This window comes from Silurus aristotelis, assembly GCF_946808225.1.
Source record: "Silurus aristotelis genome assembly, chromosome: 9".
NCBI lineage: Eukaryota > Metazoa > Chordata > Actinopteri > Siluriformes > Siluridae > Silurus > Silurus aristotelis.
The window spans coordinates 20,988,490-21,015,691 of record NC_139582.1 but is presented as its reverse complement, the minus strand read 5'-3'; the positions used below and the strand labels follow the sequence as shown (position 1 = coordinate 21,015,691).

General features: G+C 37.4%; 1 protein-coding gene across 16 annotated transcripts in view; it reads right to left on the bottom strand.

Moving 5' to 3' along the window:
• Window positions 1–27,202, bottom strand: part of LOC310731065 (ankyrin-3-like) — an 89,458-nt gene that overhangs the window by 12,778 nt on the left and 49,478 nt on the right. For 6 of the 16 annotated variants that reach the window (XM_083550396.1, XM_083550388.1, XM_083550397.1 and 3 more), the window contains 6 exons: window positions 26,134–26,160; window positions 24,030–24,105; window positions 14,071–20,829; window positions 12,951–13,025; window positions 11,000–11,131; window positions 9,997–10,134 (listed from right to left, as the gene is read on the bottom strand). In XM_083550396.1, coding sequence (XP_083406522.1) covers window positions 9,997–10,134; window positions 11,000–11,131; window positions 12,951–13,025; window positions 14,071–20,829; window positions 24,030–24,105; window positions 26,134–26,160 — 7,207 coding nt within the window. Of the gene's footprint in view, window positions 1–9,996; window positions 10,135–10,999; window positions 11,132–12,170; window positions 13,026–14,070; window positions 20,830–24,029; window positions 24,106–26,133; window positions 26,161–27,202 lie in introns of those variants that run through there. The other 10 variants (XM_083550400.1, XM_083550401.1, XM_083550390.1 and 7 more) reach the window with 8 other exon arrangements.

Sequence of the window (27,202 nt, the reverse complement as noted above, 5' to 3'; positions counted from 1 at the left end):
TTTCAGACCCCTCCATGATTTCTAAGTGGGAGAAATTGCAAAATAGCAGGGTGTTCAAATACTTATTTTCCTCACTGTATATATGTATATTTAATTTCAAAATTAAAATTATTGTAAACGGCACTAAATTTTATTAACGCGCTATCAATTCAGCGCGCATTTCGGTTTCACCATTTTTATAGAAAATGTAAATACATAAATAAATACATAAATAAAAGAGGAGCAATTAAAACCTTCGGCAAAAAATACGTTTATCCACGACGTCCTTTCTTAGATATAAAATAAATAAATAAACTCCAGATAAAAATATTTTTAAATCAGTAAACTTTTGTTTTATTTCTGCGCCAAGTCTCAAATGAAACACCAAATCCGCCATGTTTTACACAATTAACCCTCTGGGTGGCGTTTTCCCTCATAATGGTGACACAAACTTAAATTACTGTCTTTATTGATCGTACAGATAAAAACAATACATCATTCAAATCTGTAAAATGTCTATAATTTTCTATATATGAGCTTCCTGACTTGACTTGAAGAGGTGCAGTTTCTCCGGTATCACCTCATTAACTGTCCGTGTGGAAACAGAGCAAAGGCTCTAAATGATGTCCACACATCTCTGCACTGATATAGCCTTTATATTTGCTCACTGTACATATGCTTACATACATATCACATGCTGTAAATATGATACATGTTTAACACCTCCAAGCTGCCAGTTTTGGGCACCTAAGCAAGCACTTAACTCACTACTGCTCATTTAGTAAATGAGATCATTAAGAGTCGCTCTGAATAAACGCTTCCAACAGGAAGTGGCTATATCTCGCTATCTTTGTCTCTCTATTTTCTCCATATATTTGTCTCTGTGTCTCTTTTAGTAAATGTCTCTGTCTCACTGTATATGTCTCTCTCTTGCTGTCTCTCTATTTGTTTCTCACTCTTTCTAAAGCTGTGTCTGTGTCTCTTTGTCTCTGTCTCTGTCTTTCCTGCTTATTTACATGTCTAACAAAGTTTTGAGTTTTGAAAGTAATGCCATTAGCGATCTATGATGAAAGACTTTCCTGGTTCGATTCTTACCTCTAGTTTCATATTGAACATTATAAGAAGTTTTTAAAAACAGAACAATAAAAGGTCATTAAAATTGGTTGCTGGTAAATCATGGTATATCAGTGGTGCAGGTGTTGGAGATGTGGTTCTTGAGTCACTTCTCATAGACTTCGAGTAACTGAGAGAATGAACAGGAAGGAGAAGTTCTGACCCTCTACCATCATGATCTAAGAGAAAACAGTGGTCTCTTAACTATAGAAAAACCAAGAGTCCAATAAGCAAAGCCTTGTTTGCCACCCCTCTGGTAGCGTAGTGGTTAGTAATGCGGCCTCTGCTATCTGACTCACCCGGTTCAAGTCCTATCCCTTAGCTATCCTTTAAATTGTTTAAAAAGTTTTATAAAAGATTCAAAAAAGGTCCTAAAAATCAGGTTCTTGCAGGAGATCCTGTGGCTCAATTGGAAGAGCTTTGCCTCTGGGTTGAGAGGTTGCTGTTTCAAACCCCGGCCAGGGCTCAAAATTAAGAATGTGGAAGGTTCTGTTGACCAGAGGAAGGTGTCAGAAATGGTAGGATGGAAGGTTGGATGTGGACGGTTTCAGAGGGCGTATCATGTACCAGCGGGGCAATATCCAGGCATCTAAATTGTTTAAAGGGGGGCAATATCCACGCATCTGCCCCCCTGGTATCTGAGAAGCTGAAAACAGGGGATTATGAAGCAAAAATGTCCAAAAAAAGTATCAACTTAGGCTCCAGGCAAATATAAATTTTTCTTCCTGGTCTCACCTCCCCTAAATGCAAAACTATCACCCTCACTTTTTTCTGAGGCTGTAACCCAGCAGGTCTTCACAGCCTTTTTTTCTCACAGTCACCCACTCCATTGCTCACCACACACTAATTTCTACACAAGTTACCCAGTGGGGGGACAAGACAGATTTGAACCAGCAACCTCTGAGCTCAGAGGCAAGGCTTTTACCACAAAGCCATCAAGCCCCACAAAGCACCTTCTTTTTTGGGGGGGGTTTATCCTTCGTTTTATGCTTCAAAGCAAGAAATTCAGATCAGAAAAAAACACAGAAAGCAGGATTCGAACTCTGAACCCCACCAACAGCAAAATACCAGTCTTAACCCACTGAACCATCAGGAAGGACAGGCTATGCCAATTATTAGAGCAGGTCTATCTACCTTTAAACCATCAACAAAAGAATATAATGCTAAAGACAGACTTAGGAAGCAAACCCCTATCATGACTAGCAGGGACAATGCAGGATTTGAATCCTAATTCACGCCATTAGCGAGGCACCATCATTAACCCACTGAAACATCAGGAAGGACAAGCTGGGAAGCTTGTTTAGAGCAGGTCTTTCTTTTTAACCCATCAAAACAAGAATATGAAGGAATCAGGAATTTAACCTACCTCATGACTAGCAGACAAAAAGGCAGGTTTGAACCCTGACCACCAACACTAGCAAAGTACCAGCCTTAACCCACTAAGCCATCAGGAAAAAACAGGATAGGAAGCTTGATTAGAGCAGGTCTATTTTTCTTTTCAAGCCATCAACACAAGAATTTAATGCTAAAGAAAGCAAATACAGATGTAAGTAGCACAAGTTGAACCCACATTGTAAATAGCAGGATTCGAACCAAGATCCCCACCACCAGCAAGACTCCAACGTTAACCCATTGAATAATTGGTGAGGACAGGCTAGGACGCTTGTTTAGAGCAGGTCTATCTTTCTTTTCAACCCATTAAAAACAAAAATATATCGCTAAAGAAAAATGTAGGAAGTGAATCCTGATCGTGAACGGCAGGCAGAAAGCAGGATTCGAACCCTGAACCCCACCAAAAGCACGACACCTGATTTAACCCACTGGACCATCAGAGAAGACAGGCCAGGAAGTTTGTTTAGAGCAGGTCTATCTACCTTTAAACCATCAACACGCGCTAAAGAAAGATTTAGGAAGCAGGAGCATAACCGACATCGCAACTAGCAGGATTCAAACTCTGATCCTTACCATCAGGGAGGCACCAGCCTTAATCCGATGAACCATGGAAGAGATCAGACTGGGATGCATGTTTATATGAGGCACAAGCCTTAAACCACTGAGCGACCACTGCTGAAAAGCATGTGTGCTTTTTGGAGGGTTCTTACTTTGTTTCATGCCAGCGCAGTAAGAAAGAAGGCATGTAGGACTGGCTTTGAAACCTTATCACCAGCATGGACTATATTAAGGACCATGTTCAGGCACAAGCCTTAACCCACTGAGCTACCACAGAAGTGCATTTTTTTTTTTTTTTGGTGGGGTTATCTTTTATTAAAGACCAGGAAATCAAGAAATTAATCCAACACAGAAAGGACAGAATTGAAATGTTCTCAGAGTGGACAAGGTCCAGAAGTTTTATTTACCAACACAGCAACCAGCTTGACCAGGAATCAAACTCTCAAACTCATCCTCGTAGGGACCCTAACATTAACTCACTAGGCTATCACATCCATCCATCCATCTATCCATCTATCTATCTATCTATCTATCTATCTATCTATCTATCTATCTATCTATCTATCTATCTATCTATCTATCTATCTATCTATCTATCTATCTATCTATCTATCTATGATGTGAGGTCCAGTTAACAGCTAAAACATGTAGCAGTAATAACTACTTTTTACTTAAGTACATGTCTGAGCCAAAACTTCTTTACTTTCACTTGAGTAAAAAAAAGTATAATCAGTGCTTCAACTTTTACCAGAGTATTTTAAAACATGAGGAGCTGTACTTCTACTTAAGTAAAGAAAGTGTGTAACCTCTGGCTGTATGTAATGTAACCATGCAAAGCCACATATCCTATTCACTGTTGTGATATTTTTGTCTGCTTGACAGGACCATAAAAATATGTTTATCTTCTATTAGAGCAGTTAAAATTTGGTGCTTTTAGTACAATTCTCCTATACTGACCACTGGATGTTCAAGATGGCACGTCATAGTAAAGAAGTCTGAGGATTTGAGAATTAGAATTGATGGCCTAGGATATAAAAATATCGATAACACCCTGAGTTACAGTACAGTGGCCAGGGTCATACAGAGGTTTTGTTTAAGATTGGTTCCACTTGGAGCAGGCCTCACAAGGGTCGATCAAAGAAGTTGAGTCCTTGTGCTGTGCGTCAGGTGCAGAAGCTGGCTTCAAAAAACAGATGCATTGCATCATCCCAGAAGGAAGCCGCTTCTGAAGCTGGCTTACAAGAAAGCACACAAACAGTTTACTGAAGACAACCTGTCCAAGAGCATGAATTTCTGTCAAGCATGGTGAAGGTAGCATCATAGTCTGGGGCTGCATGAGTGCTGCTGGTACTGGGGAACTGAGGTTCATTGAGGGAAACATAGATTTCAACAATTACTGTGATATTCTAAAGCAGAACCTAATGCTCTTCCTTTAAAAAACTGGGCAGAACGGCAGTTTTCCAACATAATAACAACCACAAACACAACGCCAGGATGACAACTGTCTTGCTGAGGAAGCTAAGGGTGAAGATGGTGGAGTGGCCTAGTATGTCTTCAAACCTGAATCCTATTAAGCACCTGTGGGGCATCATCCAGCAGAAGGTGGAAAAGCACCATGAGTCTAACATGCAGCAGCTCAATAATGTCATTATGGAGGAGTGGAAGAGGATCCCAGCAACAGCCTGTGCACCTCTAGTGAATTCTATGCCCGGGAGGATAACAATGGTGCTAGATAACAAATGGTGCTCACACAAAATATTGACACTTTGGACACAAGTGCTCTCTGTTTGGTAAGACTAGTGGCAATGGACTGTGTGTTTACATCAACACGGAATAGTGTAAGAACTTGTTTCAATTTATTGCTCACTGTTGGTGGAGTTTATATTTTATTTACCCTGGGAATTCACCACTTTTATTGTGGTAGGAGTGTACATTCCACCTAGCGCTAATGCTAAGGAGGGACTTTGTGTACTCTACAGAACTATTAGCGAAATGCAGAACACACACTGATGGACTGTTTATTGTCGCCGGAGATTTCAATCATTCAAATCTGTGCTCCCTAAATGTAATCTGAATGTGGACTTTGCAACCAGAGGGGAAAACATGATGAATGTTGTTGTTTCACAAACATACTGGGCCAACATCGTCAGTGACCAACTACATCAGCAAGTGCATTGATGATGTGACCATCTCTAATACCATCACCACATGCTCCAACCAGAAGCCATGGATCGCAAAGGTAAGTGCACTACTAAATGCTAGACACTCTGCCTTCAAAGCAGGGGAAAAGGCCTTAAGAACAGCAAAGGGGCAACCTTTCCCAAGCAATCAAAGAGGCGAATCGCGCACACAGCAAGAGAATCTAAGGCAGGTTCCAGGACAGCTTAGACACCCGGTGGCAGGGCATCCAGGACAAATGTAAATAGAGGGTTTCAGTAGAGGCTTAGTTTCCAGCCCTAGCTGGCGGGCAAGGTCCTGAACCTTGAATTCCGAATCCGCCCCAGAGTCCACAAAGGGCGCCAGCGAAAGATTCTGATTGCTTGAAGGGATGCCTGGACCCCACAACTCTCAACAACAAGCCCCTACTTTTGCTGGACAAAATGCCACCATTTGCCCAGCCTCATACATAAATCAGCAGAATAATGCAAAACAGAAAAAGAGGAGAGACAGCAAACAAGAGAAAAATACACCAAGAGGGTTCATTGTAACAGTGATTTCTAACACATCTGAAAGTACTTTGCCTTAAAGTACAGCTGCAGATAATCCTAGAATATGCATTGCATTCTGTTGTGATACCTTGGCAACCAGTAGAAGTGTTGAGAGTGATCAGAGATTTCAAAGAAAATCTTTCATAAATAAGGAAACTAAATATTAGATAACAAAATCTTTAGAAATAGTTATTTTTGTTGTGATTTGTGAATAAATAAAACCATTGATTAAAAAAAACAAACAAAACAAAGTTAATGATAGTAAAAAGACTGAGAGAGAACAAGAGGTAATTTCTGTTTAAAAAGTCAAGAAGATTTATGGAAAAGTTTAAAAAGAGACACTTTATTTAATAATAGCATTAGCTTCACTCTGTAAAAAGTTTCATAAAATTGAAAATAATATGATATTCACTGAAACTGAACTGATTAATTCAGTTTGGGGATGATCTACAAAATAAATAAGTGGGCTAAATATATTAAAGCACAACTTAAATGTAAATGTATTTAAAGCACAATTCTGATACTACATGTGATCCAAAAAAAAAAAATTGCATGAGAAGTAAAGATCAATATATAATTATAAGGAAACAAGGTGTAGCTATACAGGTGCATGTTTTGAAAAATAGATTTAAATGCCTGATTCAGTTCCACATATCACTTTGTACATAAGAAAAATATGGGAAGCAAAAGTGGTCCTATAATAAAGTGTACAGAAAACCCTTTTAATTTTCCATGCACAGGTTAAGGCTTTTGTTTAAATATTGTTTACTACTAACATTTCCACTCCAAGTTGTGCACAGGGAGGTAATACTTATAGATAGTAAGTATTGCAAACCAGACATGTTACATTACAAGTAGCCGCTGAGCTATGGTCTCTACTACTACTACTGTAGTGTAAAGTCAGCTGGTCTGATTAGAATTAAAACTAGGCTAGTAGCCTATTTACATAATACTATAGAATCAGGGCATACAAAGGACTAGTATGCCATTAAAACATCAATCATTAAAACATCAAGTTATTGTAAGACATAGATACTGTCAATTGCAACTGTCAATTTTGTGTTTATTTGCATTGAATAGATTTAGGCATGTGTTTGAGGCTCCAATGCTTAAATCTAAAAAAAAAGGTTCTACATACTCGCAACGCTTTTCAACTGGAATCAGGATGAATGGATGATTTAAAGAGAGGCAAAATGGGGTGTTCAGTGCATGGAATGCAATATTTTTTAGATGGAATTTCAGCACAGGTAAAGAGATTTGCTTTTCATACTTTTTAAAAGCCAGATAACAAATATTTTTTGACTCATGACATGCTGGGTTCTATTCGGAAGCGCATTGCATTCACAAAGAGAAAAAAAAAAAAATCACAGAAAGGATTTCATTATGGCTTACTTACTAATTATGACTTAATATCTTATGAACATCTGTACATTTGTTTAACAACTTTTTTACTCTGTATATATTGCATTATTTAACTGTCTGGTTTACTATTCTGTTACACTATGTCTGTACTTCTTCTGCACTGGAAGCTTCTGATGCCAAGTCAAATTCCTTGTGTGTGTAAGCATACTTGGTAATAAAGCTATTTCTGATTCTGATAATTATGAGATCCTGATCTCATAATTATGACTTACTAACTCATAATTATGACTTAATATCTCATAATTATGAGATCCTGATCTCATTATTATGACTTACTATCTCATAATTATGTCAAAATATAATAATAATAATAATAGTTAATGCCCCGTATCTATTAACTGAAGCAAGACTTACCGTAACTAAATTAATTAGCAGGAGGGGCAGGTCAGCGAGGAAATGTCCAGTAGCTAATTAAACTAATATACAGTCATCAAGCTAAACCATATGATAGCTGGTACATCATTGTTGCGCAATGAGGTGCTTCCGAGCAAAGAATGCAGTATCAGGATCTCATAATTATGAGATATTAAGTCATAATTATGAGATACTAATTCATAATTATGGGTTAGTAAGTCATAATTTTGATATCAGGATCTCATAATTATGAGATAGTAAGTTATTATTATGAGATATTAAGCTATTAAGATCCTTTCTGTGATTTCTTTTCTCTTTGTGAATGCAATGTGCTGCCGTAGATCCACAATGGCAATACTAAAATAACCAAACATAGCTACAGGAATTAGGAATGTAGAAATCTATGCTACAGAAACCTGTATAAAAACTTGTTGCTTGTATCCACAAAAACACTACACATTTAAAAACAACTACACGTTTACTGTATCTCTTTTATTCCACATATGAATATGTAACAGTATTTTATTGCCAGTACAGTGTCTCCTTTTAAAAGTCATATATACAATATTCACAAGAATAGCACCACACAGCAAATGATGTGCATTGACCAAATGGAAGCATCATGCAAAAAATGTCTCATCCTCCAGACCATCATATGTAAATTTAGATCCATACCCATAAATAAAGTGGCAGTGGGATGGGTGTAACATTATAAAAACTAATTTTATAATTAAAAAAATATTGTTTCTGAGAATATTTCCATAAAAGTTTCTTGAACACAAAATAATTCCCCTTTTTTTCTTTTTTTACAGGAGTTACACGCTCTGAAGCTGATGTTTAAAAGAAGAAATCATTATATTATCTCCTATATAATACTATGAGCTTTGTGGGAAGCATTATATATATATATATATATATATATATATATATATATATATATATATATATATATATATATATATATATATATATATATATATATATATATATATATATATATATATATATATATATATATATATATATATATATATATATATATATATATATATATATATACACACATACATACATCAGTACCAATCAAATCTGAATTAAATAGTACCAGTACCTTCTCCTTCAGTGTGGTTTATTTTTATTTTTATTACTTTCAACACTGTACATAAGTAGTGAAGAAATCCAAACTATGTGATGAATGAAATTATGTAGTAAACAATTTTTTTAACAACTGAGAAGTTGTTCGATTTTATAAAAAGAAAATATGCTGTGCTGTATCAGATTACTTGACCTCCGCAATCACCTGAATTGAATCCAATTTAGATGCAACAAACAAATACGCAATACTCAATACCTCTGGGAACTCTAAAAAGATTGTTGCAAAAGCATTTTGGGAGACTACTTCAGGAGGCTGGCTGAGAGAGTTTCAAAAAGCTGTCATTATAGGACACTTTGAATATTTTAATTCTAAAAAATATATTCAGGGTATTAAACAGACACATTGCTAACTATATAATTCCAAATTTGTTTCAACATAATTAAAAATGATAAACAAAGTTGAAAACAATAAAAAAGAAAAAACATTGAATAAGAAGGTGTTTCCAAAACTTTGGCTGGTACTATGTGTGTGTGTATATATATATATATATATATATATATATATATATATATATATATATATATATATATATATATATATATATATATGGGTTTAGTTCGGTACGTACCTTGGTAACGGTTAAGTTCAATTACAGTATGGTTAGGGGGAGGAAATGCAAAACATATAGTTTTTTATTAACGAAGTTTATTATTATTAACATTTGTGATCATCCACATGTGATTTTAAAATTTTAAATAAAATACGTGCTTGGTTATTATTTTAATATTTTGATTAATATAATACTTTATAAAGAAATTTAATAAAATTAATGCAATACACTTATTATATTGATTAAATTAAGTAATCAATTAAATTGGCATAAATAAAACTGATTAAATAAAATTAAATACATGAAAGTATTAAATCTGTATTAAATCGTTTTCATTTGTTAGACCCCATTTGGGAATACAGATATGTGTGTGTGTGTGTGTGTGTGTGTGTGTGTGTGTGTGTGTGTGTGTGCGCATTGTGGTGTATATTGTCAAGTTCAAGAATAATAATAAAATGCACTCAAAGTGCGAGGCAGAGACTAAACAAACTTGCAGTCCACCACTTAATACGTTCCTGAGGGAACTCATGTTTTAAGTATGTTCCGCTTGTAAAAAAGGATTTCATGTGTACTGAACCGAGGGCCCTGTACCAAAAAATTTCTGCACCGTTTCACCCCTAAAAATAGATTTTATATATATATATATATATATATATATATATATATATATATATATATATATATATATATATATATATATATAAATAAAATTAAATTATAAATGAAGAATGGAAGAATGGTGTGGGGTGGAATCTAAACTTTACCATCTGCTTTCTCCACAGCGCTATCATCTGCAAAACTTCTGGTGCCTGAAATGTTACCATAGTCAAATATGGGCCCTTCCAGAAGAGTCACAATATCCATCCGGTTCACTTTGGTCAACACTGTAGTCAGAGCATCCGCTGGGGAAAAATGCACACAAATATTCTGATGTACTGCACATATTTAATGCAGATTACATTGGCAGCATTTGCCTAAAACCTATGAAGAACATGTATAGAATTACAGTATGTAGTAAACAAAAAAGTGTTCAACAACCCAGTATTTGTTTTATATTTTAGACTGTCCAAAGTAGCTACACTTAGCTTTGATTACAGCTTGGCAAACTTTAATAACCAAGAACTAGGATAAGTTACAATTTAGATGGTAATTCAGTTAAAACTGAGGGCACACTTGACAGTATGTCTACAACATTTTGAAGCAACATCCTGTCTGGTTTGCACTTAGCGGGGCCATCATTTGTTTCCCAACAAGACACTGAACTCAAACACACCTCTAAGTTAAGTAAGAGTTAAATGAGTATTAGAGTTGCATCAGATGACCTGACCTCTTCAATCACCCAATCTAAATCCTCCTGAGATGGTTTTGAGATGAGTTAAAGAAAGAAAAAGCACCAAATAGTCACACAACACCTCTGAAAACAAGATTGTTGAAAAGATTATTGGAAAACCATTCCAGAGTACTGCCTCTTGAGGCTGACTGTGATAATGCCTAGAGTGTGTCAAGCTGTCATTAAGGCAAAAAAATCGCTACTATAAAGAACTGAAAATATATCAGCATATTCTGTGTTATTTAATACATATCTTCTTTTCATGCATGTTCTTTCATAGTTTGGATGTCTTTAGTAGTAAATGTACAATATTTAAGATAATAAGAATGAAAAAAAACTTTTGACTGACACTGTAGTATGGGAAACACAACCACTTGCTAAAGATTTGGGTGGAAAAAGTGTATTCCTAAAACAGAGAAGAATAAAGAAAGACTTACTGGTTGCATTTTTTCCATCCCTGCTCACCCATTTCTTCATTAGCATGAAACTCTGGGCAGTGAGGGAGTTTGGGTTCTCTGTGCGAATGTGATTGATCTCATCCACTGAGAAGTTCATTTCTCGTGCAAGCTCTATATCAGATCAGATCAGAACAAATCATATTAATACATACCACACCAAAGTTGCAAAATACGTCTTCCTAATCAAACAAATTTAGGAGATGTACAACCCCAATTCCACAAAAGAGTGGACACTGTGTAAAATTTCAATAAAAACATAATGCAATGATTTGCAGATCTCATAAATCCATATTCTATTCACAATAAAACAAACAAAAACATCACATGTTTAGACTGAGAATTTATAACATTTTAAGGAAAAATTGTATTGTTGCATTTGATGGCTGCAACAGGTCAAAAAAAAATTTGGGACAGGACCATGTTTACCACTGTCTAACATTACATTTTCTGTCCGTATACATCTGGGAACTGAGGAGCGCAGTTGCTGAAGATTTGGCAAAGGAATGTTGTCAACACAAAGATGCTCAACATTTCTGGGTGCCCTTTGTTGTATTTTTCGTTGATGCACCAAGAGTTTTCAAATGGTAAAAGGTCTACACTGCAGGCAGGCCAGTTTAGCACTGAGTCTCTTCTACTATGCTATTGTAATGGATGCAGTATGCAGTTGGCATTGTCCTGCTTAAATATGCAGGGCTCCTTCTGTAAAGGACGTTTTTTTTCTTTAAAACCTGTAAATACCATTTACTATTGATGGAGCCTATTTAAATATGCAAGCTGCTCATTCCACAGGCAAAAATATACCAGATCAGAGATGTGGCTTTTTTTTTTAACTGAGCACTGATAACAAGCCAGATGGTCCCTCTCCTCTTTAATCCATTGAATGTGGTGTCTATGGTTTCCAAAAAGATAGAACAGAACAGTTTTCCAACTTGCCTCAGCACATTTTAAATAAGCTTTGGTCTAGAGAGGATATGGTTGTTTCTGGATTATGTTTACTTTTGCCTTCTTCTTTGCATGACAGAGATTTAACCTGCATTTGTAGGTGACATGGCAAACTGTGTTTGCAGACAATAATTTCTGCAGATGTTAATAAGCCTATGCAGTGATTTCCATTACTTAATCATGTAAAAATGCAATATTTTTGACTCTGCCTCTCTAAGATACACTATTTATACTGAATCATCTTACTGGCCTGTTGTCAATTAACCTAATTAGTTGCAATGTTTCTGCAACTGTTTAATTATAAAGACACTTAGTTTAGCCAGACATTTGTTGCCACGTCCCAACCTTTTTGAGATGTGTTGCAGCCATGAAATACAATATTACTTTAGATTTTCCCTACAATTATTTTAAGTTTAAACATTTAATATGATTCTATGTTCTATTATGAATAAAATATGGGTTTGTGAATTTTGCAAACTATTTAATTGTGTTTTTGCTACATTATACTCAGTGTCCCAACATTTTTGGAATTGGGATTGTATAGAGCGCCCTTACATTTTTTTTTCTTTTTCATTAAGAAATTTCCTGATGCATAAATCTGCAAAGAAAATAGCCCTCTTCAATTTCTCATCAGATGCATTTCTATGTAGAATGTGTGCTGGTTTCAGTTATACCACGTAATTTTCAAAACTTTTAGAATCTAAATGTTCTAATCCCCTGTAAATTATAAATACATTACAGACTTGGGGAAAAAATGGACATGCCCTCTATCCTGTTTATATAGCTCTGTCCATTGTAATTCAATGTCTATCTGGTCATTGAATTCAGCAACACCTACGAGACATACACAACAAAAGCATAAGAACATACTGTTAAATTTTAGATCACTATCATTGCTTACACATTTCTAAAAATAGCTGCAAAGTTACATGTATTCAGAAATTTATGCAAAATACATGGTAAAGATAAACATTCCATTAAGCCTCACCAGTCCAGCTAAGTCCCAGATGATCAGCCACAATAGCCATTCGAAGGTCTGTTCTCTCACATGGGCTTTGTGGACCTAGGAAAGAGAAACATAAATTTGCTCATAAAATCAAGAATTATTCAGAACTGATTAGCTAAATAATTGAAACCTATAGAAATACATTTAGTGGCAGCCTTTTGTGGCCAAATGCGTAATTCTGAGATACATTAAAATAGAATTCAAGCTATAGAACTAGATTTATTTGTCAACATAGTATTTCTTATGTTTGCATATAATTAAGGTTATTGCTGTTCCTGCAACAGGTTAGCCAGCATTGAGTACATTATGCAGTACATAAGAAAATTAGGAAACATTTAATCATTATATTTTTAAAGCTTCTGTGGTCTTGTAAGCACCAACCACTAAAATATATTGTGCATAATTACAAAAAGAAACATTTTGTGCTTTATTGCTGTCAGAAAAGGGGTGCAAGTTTCTGGTGTATATATTAGGACAATCACATGTTAGATGTTGTAATGTTGTAAAGTATGTTGAGAAATCTATTTCAAATTAGTGTAGGTGGTGCAGGAACATCATATTGAGGCTCAAAAAGTAAACCCACTGGGGGTTGCCCAACAAAAAAAACACACAAAATATAGCTAACCCATCTGTCTAAATATGCCAGGCTACTTCTGTGTGTGTGTATATATATATATATATATATATATATATATATATATATATATATATATATATATATATATATATATATATTGTTAAGAATGTTTGACTATATATGCATAATATAAGCTGAAACACAGGTATGTAATCTTTCACACATTAAGATGGTGACTCGATATGAGAAAGTAAGCATGCAGAAGATCTAGCATTCTACTAAAATACTCTAATTTCTCATAGAAATCTTTGTACAGACAGGCTGCCAAGTGGACCCCCCCATTTAAACATGCTATACCAATGTTAATTTTGAAAAAGAGACATCTGTCAAGTACAGTACACGCAAACATTACAGGAATAAGAAAATGAAAAGAATGGTAGCTACTATTCACGCAGGCAATTTGATCAATCACAATGGGTCATGCAACTAAAGTTCAAGTAAAGTTTTTAATAAAGTTTTACAAACTAGGCTTGATCTCCGCGATGGGGGGCAACCCGCAAACCCCAGTGCCCCTATTGCCCTCCTTCCCTCCTCCTGTCCTTCTAGATCTCCTCTCACTGCCCGAAGACCTTGTGACCTTTGACCTTATGGGTGTGACCCCCTGGAAGGACCCATCAGAGAGGGAGGGCTGGGACTGGGAGTGGTCCGATATGGAGGTACATCGTGATGTGTTGTTGTCCTCCTCCGACTGCTCTGCCTGCGTCTGTTTCTCCTTGTCTGAAAGATGGTCCATCACATTTGCTGTTTCCATACTAAAGCTCTGTAAGAACTTAATGGATTGCCCACTTAGCTTGATTTTGTCTGCCTCATCTGTACAAATGTTTTTAGTCGCTGATGACCCATCTCTCTTTGGCACCTGGTATGAAACTACTTTTCTCGTTTTCCTTTTAAACTTCCTTTCCTGCCTTAGTAAATTATGCCCTACAACAGAGCTGACTGCAACATTACTTTTGATACGTTTGACAGGAATTCTAGATTTGGGCTCCATACTAACATCATCAATTTTTCTGGTCTCAGGTTTAACAACATGCTGTGAGCTTTGTTTCACTGAATTAGGTTTTTGAAAAATAAATCCTGCAGTCTTAACAGGAAGCCTAGACTTAGGCTGACATTTTAGCTGTAAATCTTTTTTAAAGTGAAGAGTCCCAATATTGGATTTGTCCTCTACTAACTCCAAGGATGTCGTACAGAAATGAGCTTCTATCTTATTGGCTTGTTGCAGGATGGGTTCTGGGGATGGCTGGAGATTAAACACTATGCTACCACCATGGTTGTAATTGGCCTGGACACTGGAAGCTTCTAAGTTATTGTTGTTATTGGAGTTCTCTGAATCGTTCCTGTCAGATGGAGAATCAGAGCATGTGCTACCAAACTGACTGTAGTCTACGTGGGTCTCCAGATCATCATTCACCAGCACTTGACTTGCTGTGGAATCTCGTCTAAAATTAGTCCATTCAGCAGAATCTTTCTTAATGCTTATGGATGCTGCAATTCCCATCTTTATTGGGATGTGAAATTTAGAATTGACCTTGGAGGTGGTAATAGTGCAAGAGGTGGTTTCATCTACAATATCAGTGCATGATGATGCATCCTGGCAGGCACTGTTGCTCTGACTAAAATGGTTTCTGGATGGTGTAATGTTTGTGGTAGCATCTATCCTCCCCACTACAGATCTTCCCCTAGACTTTCCCACTATTCCCTTGTCCCATGACTTCCTATTTTCAGTATGCTCACCAATCTGAAAAAATTGGAGCCTCTCTTCAACAAAGTCCCGCTTGCTCATGTCAATAGCACCACTTCGGGTCATCTCAAACATCTTGCCCTCATGGAAGGGAAAGGGGTTAGGTTCACTAGTTGGGGTGCTGTCATCGGTTGGTGTTCGAGCTGGAGTTGTGTCTGGTGTAGTAGCTTGGGATTTGTCCTCCACCACTAAACCAAAAGGTTTTGGATCTTCTTCTTTGCTTTTAAACTCAAACACCTCTTCTTCTCCTCCTTTGTTTGACCATGGATCAAAGTCCAAGCCTTTTGTGGCAACAGTTTTAAATGTAGAAGGCAGTTCTTCCTCAAGTTTGTAGCTGAAATAGCTATCTGCAAACTCTTGTCTATCGGGGTGTCTTCCCTCCAAAGAATAGATCTTGTCTGGATCTTTAACATTTTCAGATTCTTTGCAAAAATGTATTTTAGGTGTTGTCTTTTCACTTTCCTCATTTGGGGTACTCTCTTTTCTACCCTCTGTTTTGTTTTGGTTAGTGGGAGAGTGATTGAGTGCCTTTACCTCATTTAAAAGGCTTAATGTATCAACCAACCCATCATCCTCATCCTGCAGGTCATATCCATCCAGAGAGTCTATCTCTGTGGCATCAGTGTCATGGGAAAACTCAGCTGTTGTTGCTATAGAGCAGTCAGAAACTGAATGGTCATTTGCATTTTGCTCATCCTCATCATCTCCCTTAATATTTATACTTTGTGACTCTTTGTGAGGGCAATCATCTTTCTCTGGGTCACTAAGCTTGACAATCTTTTTATTATTCGGATGCATTTTTAAGCTGCTCTTCTTGAGAGGAATAGGATCAATGACAGATTCATCATCACTAGAATCAGTGTTGTCTGCCCCAGGTGGAAGAGGAGATGGTGGATGGATTTGAATTACAGGCTCTGAAAATAGATGCCTGTCATGCTCCTCTTGAAGATTCACCTCTATCATCTCTGTGTCTGGTTTAGAAGGTGGTGAGCCCTTTTTAAATTCCATCTGCTCAGATTGTTGTGCGTCTTGGGGTGGAAGTGGTGGAAACTCAAAGTGCACTAACTGTTTGCCTTTAGCTCTTTTTCCAGGTGACTCATAGTTTCCTTTGGAGAATTCTGATGGGGTAGTAGCTTTGGCTTTCTCTGCTGATACTTCCCTGAAAGTGAAAGTCACAGGTTGGTCCTCTTTATCCTCTTTAATTTGGCAAGGCACCTCTGCCACAGAATCAATTGCAGAGTTGGACTTTAAGCCAAAGTTAGCCTCTGGATTTTTTCCAGAACTGTCAATAAAGATGATGTGCTCTAGTGTGTCATCCTTTGTGCTCCCCTGGGCTAAAGGTTGCTGTCTGACCGTATAAAAGACTTGACTTGCCTCATGCATTGTTTTGCTTGAATGGCTAACAACGTTTTTGCATGTGCTAGGTTGTTCATTGGCTGTCTCTTTCTCATACTGCTTGCCCACTGGAATGCTGACATATACTGGTAAAGGTTTAATTTCTGCTGTCACACTTGAAGTAATTCTCTCTGTATTTCCAGTTTGTTTACTGCCAACACCATTGCAAACTAAGTTAATTCTTCCAAGTGACAATTCACTAAATGAATTTTTTGCATCATTACTACAATACTTGCTTCTAGCTGATGGTGATATTTGTGACTCTGTGCCATCAGGTTTAACAGATAAATCTAGCTTTAATGTACTTGTATTATGGTCTACAAAACTAGATGAAATCCTAATAGGAGTATGTAATTCTGATTTTCTATTTAGAGAACCACTATATTTTTCAGTACTCAAAGGGCCTTCCTGAATCTGGAGCTCTGTATATATGATCTTTTTGGTTGATTGTTCTTTGGTTAACTTATCTCTTCCTTCACTGTCAGCCAAATTGTTTGTTTCAACTATATTTGATATCTGGGATAAATCATGTCCATTGCCATGACTTTCCCAAGTTTTCTCAACCTTATCTTCACTGTATAATATTTTTTGGTGATTGGATGTGGTGTTGTCACACACCTTAAATGAGTGACCCTTTTGAACATTAGATCTTTGCCCTTCACTTTCAAGAATTTCCTTTGAACATTTTGGATTTTGAAAATTTCCTCCATCAAACACCTGGCAGATGGGTAATTTAGTTTCCTGCAGCTTGTTGACTACTACACTAGATGTTTGACCACATTTAGGCACTTTGTCTTGCTTTTTCGCCTCAGCTTCAAATTTCATTCGAACTGAGCTGACCTTAGATGTTGATGGCTGGAAACATTTAGAGGATTTACTTGTAATACTTGCTAAGGAGTAGTTCTCTTGTTTTCTGTTGTCATCACTGTACTGAAGTAAAACACACTCCTCTGGGCTACTTGGAAGGCTGGTACACTTCCTATCATAAGGACCATATTTGTCTCTAAGCCTCTCTCTGCTCCAATGTTCTCCACCACCATTCTTTAATACTGTTTTCTCTGGGCTGCTGCAGGGAGAACTGGGCATAGACTGAGATTCTCTAATATTTAGCCTATTAATTGTCTTCTCAGGGATCTGAAGCTCATCCTTTAGTTTCTCAGATTTATCCCGGAAAAATAATGAGACTTCCGTAAGCTTTTCCTCAGCTTCCTTGACAGTTTTATCTATTTTGTCCTCAAATCTATATTTCTCTGTACTTATCTGCCTGTCGTCAGCTGAGGCATACTTAAGTAGTGATATATTATCACAGGTTTTATTGTCTTCTAGGGCACTATCTGATTTATCTGGGTTAAGCATGACATATCTCACTGAGTCACCATGGGTTTTAATGTCATAATAATGAGATCTTTCAGTCAAAGGTTCATCTAAATCAGAATAAGGAGAATCAAATTTCTCAGAGAATCGCTTTTTATCTGTAATTTTATTTGACTCTTTTCTCATAACTGATGAATCTTCTTCATGGTACTCCATTGAGTGTGGTCTTTGTAATTTTAGAGTCTTGTAGAAGTCTTTTGTGATTAATTGGACAGTGGTGGTGACATCATCCTCCTGTAAAAAAGGGTTGACCACTTTCTCCACTTCCTCTCTGTTTTGAAACTCGTTTTTGCTGTTGCTACTTTGATAAATGTAAATTTCTTTTTCAGGGTGGTTTTTGGTTTCCATTATGATGACCTCTCTAGGTTCAGTTGTATTTCCTTTTTCAATGCGAACCTTAATAATGTGTTCCACTTTGGGCATCGAGTCTTTGCTCAGAGGTTTATGTGTTTCTTTCCATCTTTCATTGCTGCTGTGATGTTCAAATAGGCCTTTAGATGGATCTCGGCTAGACTGATAGGATTTCGTAATGGTCTCTTCAAACCTCTCTGAGGTTGTCTCCTTACTTGCCGGTTTATACAACATTCGGGTGGTGGTTTTTATGTGAGTTTCCTCTTTAAGTCGCATGGCATTACAAATTATGTGTTCCTCAGGACTGGATCTGGTTTGAAAGATTTTTACTTTATCTTTTTTGGAGCCACTAGGTAATCTGAAGCCTGTGTTAGTGCATTTGGGTGGAAAATTTGCTATTTTAACCTCATCCACTACAGGCTCATTGGTGGTCTCTCGTGGTTTGTAACTCCGTATGACATGTACAGTTTCAGTAAAGGTTTCAGCAATAACAGGTGAGATTTCCTGAAATGGAGCTGTGGGGCCAAAGCTGTCAGAACTCTGTAGGGCTGAGGGTGTTTTCTCACTCCGTGTTTCAAATCCACTGTCTGATATGGGACTTTTTTTTTTATCACAGGCATCATTTGAGTCTTGAATGACTTCTGTAGTAAACAATGAATCTGCTAACTTAGATAGCTCTTTCTCTGATGTTGAAGAGCACATTGTCAGTGGGGACATTTTGAGCTTGCGTTCTTGAACTGCCATAGCAGGTTTTAAGACACGTTTAACTTTTTCCTTCTTCTCTCTCCTGGTCTCTTCATTTCTCTGTGTTGTAGTAACAGTTTTGGATAAAGGATATGTTCCTGTGTCATTGGTTAAATAGTCAACCACTTTTGCCAAGTTAAAGTCTCTGTCAGTCATAACTTTGTTTTTGACCTGAGGTGCAACTGTCTCATATCGAGGGGGACACCTCCATCCATTATGTTGGTTATCAATGTCATCCTCAAAATCTTCAGTCTTGCTACATTTTTTGTATTTTTTACCCTCCTTCAGAAAGTCATTGGTTAGTATCTTACTAACCTTAACTAAGTCTTGTTTGACCTTTTCCATAATCTTGTATGGTTCCTCATTTTCTATCACATGTTTCTTATGTGAGTTAGACTGGAAACCTTTGGAAATCGAACATGGATCATTTTGCAAAATTGCAGAGATTCGAATTAAATCTTCCTTCATTTCATGCACATCCTTCAGTATCTCCTGTCTGTTTGACAGAGTTTTATCAGAAGAGAGAATTCTGGCAGAGGCAGACTGTGTTTGGGCATTAAACTTTGAGTCCATAACTTTTTTGGGGGACAAGAAGGCTGCTGTTGATTTGGATATGTCAGGAAGCTTTTTAAATTGCTGTTCTGGCATAACATTTCTTGATGAATAAACAGGCATTGCCACTGTAGTATAGTTGACAGAAGTTGTGGATTTGGGGGGAAATCTAAGAGAGTCATACATGGAACCCGAAGATCGGCTAGACTGATATGTGGAGGGTGAAAAGGACGAGACAGCCTTGAGTTTTTCATGGTCTGCCGAGCAGGAAGTTAGTGTCCTCTCTACTTCATCAAAAGCAGCATTGACACTGGTTGTGGCAGCAATTGTTGTAGCCTGTATCCTCTCTTGAAGGCTGCCAGACAGGACAAAAATGGTTGTGGGGGAGTGATATTTAGTTGGAGAGGTTTGAGAGCTGGATGTATCAGTTACATTTTTAATTGTGGTGTGCCCTGGGAATGTTTTACTGGGGGAAGCAGTCACTGAAGCATTTGAAGTATTAACAGATTTATTGGAAACATTTGAGGTATGAATGTAAAGAGAAGACTTAGGTGAGGCGGGTGGAGTCAGTGTAGTGGAGGATTTCTCCTGTATTGAGCCCCCAACTGAAAGGGAAGTTGTTCTGCCTGAAAGGGATGGTGTGGATTTTACAGTGAGAGATTCTGGGACATTTTTCACTGAAGATGACAAAAAGGTCAGAGGTGCCTGAACTGGGAACTCGGTCGGTTGCTCCACTGTCTTTTGTGGGGAAACAACTTTGTAGGATTGTAGTGGTAATGCAACTTCACTGACAGCATTGACAGAAGGGGTAAACGAGCCTGTAATGACTGATCTGATGGGAGATTGAGAGTTTTCTGACAACATAGATCTCAGTGGTGAGGCAGATGGAGTGTTGGAGGATGAGCTAGAGAGAGAGGCAAATCCTGACTTCACTTGGCCATTGGCACTACTAGTAGCTGGACTGGTTACCCAACCCTGGTACTGGTGTTTTAATAAAGCAGGTTTGTAGGCGTAGCCAAAAGTCTGTGATGTGGTTTTCACAGCAGTGTTTCCTCTTTTGTTCTTTTCTATCATGAGTATATTAATAAAGTTAAAATAAAAACAGAAAACAAAACAAAGAAGACAGAGAATTTAAAAAAGTTTAGTTATCATGTCAGTACTGTTAATTTCATTATTGATAATGGAAGTATTGTGATTTGTTTGTAGATGAATGTGACAAAACATAAATTTTTATTATAAACAAATAATTTAACAAAAAAAAGTGAATGAACACAAATGAAGCAAAATATTTTAAAGACAGGACAATTGAAGCATGCAGTTAAGGTAATGTAACAAATGTAATATAATGTAATTTTTGATCCAGTGACTGAAAAATATATATTTACTAAATAGGAACACATATATATCTTCTCATTCATACAATTATCCAATCCACACTGCAACACAAAAAGATCTTGCAATAACATCAAACATCAGAATGGAAAAAAATATATGTACAGTACACAGAATGGGGCAACACCCAAAAATGCAAACAGTGATGGCAGTTCTGTAGACAGTTTTTTAGACATAGAATGGTGCAACAACTAAAAACAAACAGTGAAAATTTGTTCTGTAAATATTTCTATAGACAGGTTATTTGAAGATTGCATATGTTCTTAATTTTGGATTGGCTTGAAAAAGCATGTCGCCATTCATTTAAACATAAAAAATATTCAAAATGATATGCAAAAATAAATTAGAATGCTGTCTTAAGAAACATTCAAGACATAAATCTTTGAACAGAAAATAGATGATATGGAATAATAAAAACTCATCCAAACCAACATAACCAAATGACAACATATGTAAAGAAACCTAAATATTTTGTTGTATAACTCACTTTACACCTTATTAGGAACACATGAACACCTCTTAATTTATGCACACCAACTTTATTAAACCACTTTTTATCTAAGAATTTGACAAGCAGCAGTATCTACAGTTTACTAAAAATGATGTGTATCTAGTGAGCAGCAGATATGAAGATAGAAATGTCTTGAGAAAACAATGGAGAATGGCCAGACTGTTGTAAGCTGACAGAAAGGCTACAGAAACTCAGATAATCACGCTTTGTAATTGTGGTAAGCTGAAAAGCATCCTACAGTGCAAAAGATATCTAATCTTGGCTAATGGGCTACAATAGCAAAATCTGGCCAGTAGGCAGTCGTAATGTCATTGGCGGGCGACGTCGCACAAACCAGGAAGCTACAAAATGGGAGCACGATGGGAGCAACATCAGCTTCTGAAAAAGCAAAAGGTAAGCGCTGTAGGGATGCAGGGAGTATGGCCCATTGACGCAGCTCTCGTTCCCTCAGGGAAATAGGGTTACATACATAACCTAGTGAGTTACTTGTGGCTCTGATGTTGAGGTCATAAAACCTGACAAAGGTCAGCGAGGTGGACCTGCCCGCAGCATTACAAATGTCTTGGAGCGACACTCCAGCCGTAGAGGCCGCCATACCCCAGGTGGAATGAGCCTTAACTCCGAAAGGAGTGGAAAGACCAAAGGACTCATAACACAGGCATTCACAATCCATCTACTGTGCGTCTGCTTATTAGCTGGGAAACCTTTCCTGTGAGGGCCATAGCAGAGGAACAGCTGCTCCGACTTCCTCCACGGACTCATCCTGTGGAGGTATGTGTCCAGTGCTCACATTGGACACAGGCAATATTGCTTTTCCTGTTTAGGAGCTAGGTAAGGAGGAGGGCAGAATGCCTGCAAAACGACCTTAGGCACATACCCTGTTTTGGGGTAAAGAATAGCACTGGCCATGCCAGGGGCAAACTTTAGGAGAGACGGGGCCACAAAAAGAGCCTGTTGGTCACCGACCCTTTTAAGGGAGGAGACTGCTAGTAGAAAAGTGGTCTTAACCGACAAATACCTAAGGGCCAACTCGGCTAAGGGCTCAAAGGGGGGCTCAGATAGAGCCGCCAGCACCAGGGCCAAGTCCCACACAGGCACTCTGGGTTGTGTCCCGGGCCTCAGCCTCCGGGTGCTGTGTAGGACTCCTGTCACGAGGGGGTGCTTCCCTGGCGACTGCCACACTGGCGGGGTACAATAAGCCGCGATAGCGGACACGTAAACCTTCATCCATTTTGTTGGGAACGTGTTGCTTCCCCCTTCTCATCGGGCCAATCTTTCTCTAGCTTAGCGATGGCCCGCGTCACTACCTCCAGGAGCTCCTTGAACAGCACAGGCTGTGAGAGGTCTGTGGGCACGCTAGCATCCCAAAACTTTCCCTCCACGGAGTAAGAGGTCCAGAGCTTTACGTCACACGCGCCAGAAGAAAGGACCCCCAAAGCAAGTGTTTTCCCGGGGAATGGAAGCTCGGCCCAGCAGGAGAGGCTGAAGAGGACTCATCCTTCTCCATGCCTTTTGCTAGGTCGGGCTGCGAGCCCCACAATCGCTTCTATTTTGTAGCTTCCTGGTTTGTGTGACATCGCCCGCCAATGACATCACGACTGCCTGTTGGCCAGATTTTACAGTTGATTCGGAGCGTGAACAAAAGCATAGTTTGAGTTCCTAAAAGGGAACTCCAAACAGAAATTTGTTGCAGTGGTCACAGAACTGCCAACACTTTATAGGAATAACTGAAACCTATGTATCCTGGTCTGATATATAATGGTATAGGGAATATTTAACTAGGCCTGTTAATACAATGGACACAACTTATTTATGCATCTAAAAAATAATAATAATAATAATTGTATGTCTACTTCCAGCATGGAGACGGATGATCCGCTGTGGCGACCCCTAATGGGAGCAGCCGAAAGAAGAAGAAGATGTCTACTTCCAGCAGATAATACACCATATCTTAAAGGAAATATTTTCTCATTCTGGTTGTATAAACATGGCAATGAGCTATACTTTCCTAACTGCCTTCTCAGTCACCAGATGTGAATCCAAATGTATAACCTTTGGATGTCATAGATTCACAGGGGGCTTACAAATTAAAGTAAACCTGAAGAATCCTGTCAACAAAGACTAGCTCTCTACAGAATATTTTTAGCATATTTTGGAATCCCTCCCAATAATTATTAAGGCTGTTCTGAAAGCAAAGTGAAGCCCTGAAGAATACGAATAGTGTTCCTAATAAACTGCTTAGTAAGTGTATACTGAAACTATTTAACTAAATATATATTACATGTCATCAAATCATTTTTAACTAAATGGCAAAATAGCAAAGACATCATCTTTCAAAGTTATCCACAGAAAATTTAGACTCACTGGATGTGGGATCAGATAAACAGCTGAAACGCTGTCGTAATGCTAATGAAGCAGTGATATGACGTTCTCTGTCATTCTGTAAAAAGAATGCAAAAAAATATATAATTATAATGAAAGTTAATGAAACTTTAATGATTTTTACCCTAATATTTCTAATTATCTACTAATATGCATGTTATATATACAGTATATATATATATAAAATTGACTTAAACAAATAAAACTGATTGGACCAAAAGGAATAAATAAAAAATAAATAAGTAAATAAACAAAACTCTGAAAATAACTAATCAACTTTACAAATGTAACATACAGTGAGGAAAATAAGTATTTGAACACCCTGCTATTTTGCAAGTTCTCCCACTTAGAAATCATGGAGGGGTCTGAAATTGTCATCGTAGGTGCATGTCTACTGTGAGAGACATAATCTAAAAAAAAAATCCAGAAATCACAATATATGATTTTTAAACTATTTATTTGTATGATACAGCTGCAAATAAGTATTTGAACACCTGTCTAACAGCTAGAATTCTGACCCTCAAAGACCTGTTAGTCTGCCTTTAAAATGTCCACCTAAACTACATTTATTATCCTAAATTAGATGCACCTGTTTGAGCTCGTTATCTGCATAAAGACACCTGTCCATGACATACAATCAGTAAGAATCCAACTACTAACATGACCAAGACCAAAGAGCTGTCCAAAGACACTAGAGACAAAATTTTACACCTCCACAAGGCTGGAAAGGGCTACGGGGAAATTGCCAAGCAGCTTGGTGAAAAAAGGTCCACTGTTGGAGCAATCATTAGAAAATGGAAGAAGTTAAACATGACTGTCAATCTCCCTCGGACTGGGGCACCATGCAAGATCTCACCTCGTGGGGTCTCAATGATCCTAAGGAAGGTGAAAAATCAGCCCAGAACTACACAGAAGGAGCTGGTCAATGACCTGAAAAGAGCTGGGACCACCGTTTCCAAGGTTACTGTTGGTAATACACTAAGACGTCATGGTTTGAAATCATGCATGGCACGGAAGGTTCCCCTGCTTAAACCAGCACATGTCCAGGCACGTCTTAAGTTTGCCAATGACCATTTGGATGATCCAGAGGAGTCATGGGAGAAAGTCATGTGGTCAGATGAGACCAAAATAGAACTTTTGAGTCATAATTCCACTAAACGTGTTTGGAGGAAGAAGAATGATGAGTACCATCCCAAGAACACCATTCCTACTGTGAAGCATGGGGGTGGTAGCATCATGCTTTGGGGTTGTTTTTCTGCACATGGGACAGGGCGACTGCACTGTATTAAGGAGAGGATGACCGGGGCCATGTATTGCGAAATTTTGGGGAACAACCTTCCATCAGTTAGAGCATTGAAGATGGGTCGAGGCTGGGTCTTCCAACATGACAATGACCCGAAGCACACAGCCAGGATAACCAAGGAGTGGCTCTGTAAAAAGCATATCAAGATTCTGGCGTGACCTAGCCAGTCTCCAGACCTATACCCAATAGAGAATCTTTGGAGGGAGCTCAAACTCTGTGTTTCTCAGCGACAGGCCAGAAACCTGACTGATCTAGAGAAGATCTGTGTGGAGGAGTGGGCCAAAATCCCTCCTGCAGTGTGTGCAAACCAGGTGAAAAACTACAGGAAACGTTTGACCTCTGTAATTGCAAACAAAGGCTACTGTACCAAATATTAACATTGACTTTCTCAGGTGTTCAAATACTTATTTGCAGCTGTATCATACAAATAAATAGTTAAAAAATAATACATTGTGATTTCTGGATTTTTTTTTTAGATTTTGTCTCTCACAGTGGACATGCACCGACGATGACAATTTCAGACCCTCCATGATTTCTAAGTGGGAGAACTTGCAAAATAGCAGGGTGTTCAAATACTTATTTTCCTCACTGTACATTAAATACTAACATATTACGTTCAAGCATAATAATTGATTAAAATCACTTATTTATGGAATTAGTGTTGATGGCATGTCTATGATCTATAAAAACAAGTGACAAGTAAAAAAGTTCCAAAGAAAACTACCAGCAAATGACCACAGAAAAGCAAGGCAAAAAAGGTGCTCAAGGAAAGTTCATATTTACCACATTATCAGGTTCCGTCACCATCTTCTATTTTCCCATGATGCACAGAAAAAAAGGGAAGCATTAAATCAGAGTGATAATAGTAGAATAGTGAAAAAATAAACAACAGGGGAAAGAATATATTCAAAGGCAAGAGAAGAGAGGATTTAACAAAAAAAGCACAAAGAAAGAACTGCAACTGCTACAAGATTAGAAGAAACAATGATTTTCTGTATCGATCACTCAATGCAGTAACACAATACCATGTTCTAGAAATGTGTATGTACAATTCTGCCTTTTGAAACAATTTACCTACTCCTTCTTTTTGAAAATGATCATTATAATAAAATACAATTTACAATTAAAAGCATGTGTTTAATGCAAATAAACATTTTAGTTTTGTTGTTATATATCATAAACAGTTCAAGCTTGATCTACACATTGTTTGCATCAATTCAACTAGAAGGATAGCCAATGCTTACATTGATATTAAGTTATTAATTAATGTTCTACAAGTGTTCCAATCAATTCTGTAAGAAGACTTTAGGCTCTTTAACATTAGCCATACTATTCTGCTCATTTTGAGTTTTGCTTTAAATATTTTAGTACCCACAAAATTAAGTGCACTGCTTGTAAAGTAAATGTTACATGTCATTTTTATTTTAGATTACTTTTGCATGATTCATACAAAGCTGCCATTTAAAGCATTTAGTACCACCACTGTGACAGTGTATAAATTTGACTCAGGTGATATTCAGACTAGGGTCTAAATTATCTAAAGGTTTTTTTGTTTGTTTGTTTGTTTGCTATTTACTCTAAAATGCTCTGAAACTTAAATTCATAATTAAAAAAAAATTATTTCTTAATTATTTACCTTTAAGGTAATCGATACAAAGATAATCCTGATTTCATGTTAAACAAGTAAATTAAAGTATAATTCATACTTCAGTCATGATGCTGAGATATCCATATCCATCCTGGCAGACACCTCAAGAATGACTTAAGAGATCCTATAAAGTTTTATCTTAAAATGGGGTAATCTGTAATGAGTGCCAAAAGATTGTTTTGGTCAGGGTTTTGTCTTAAAATT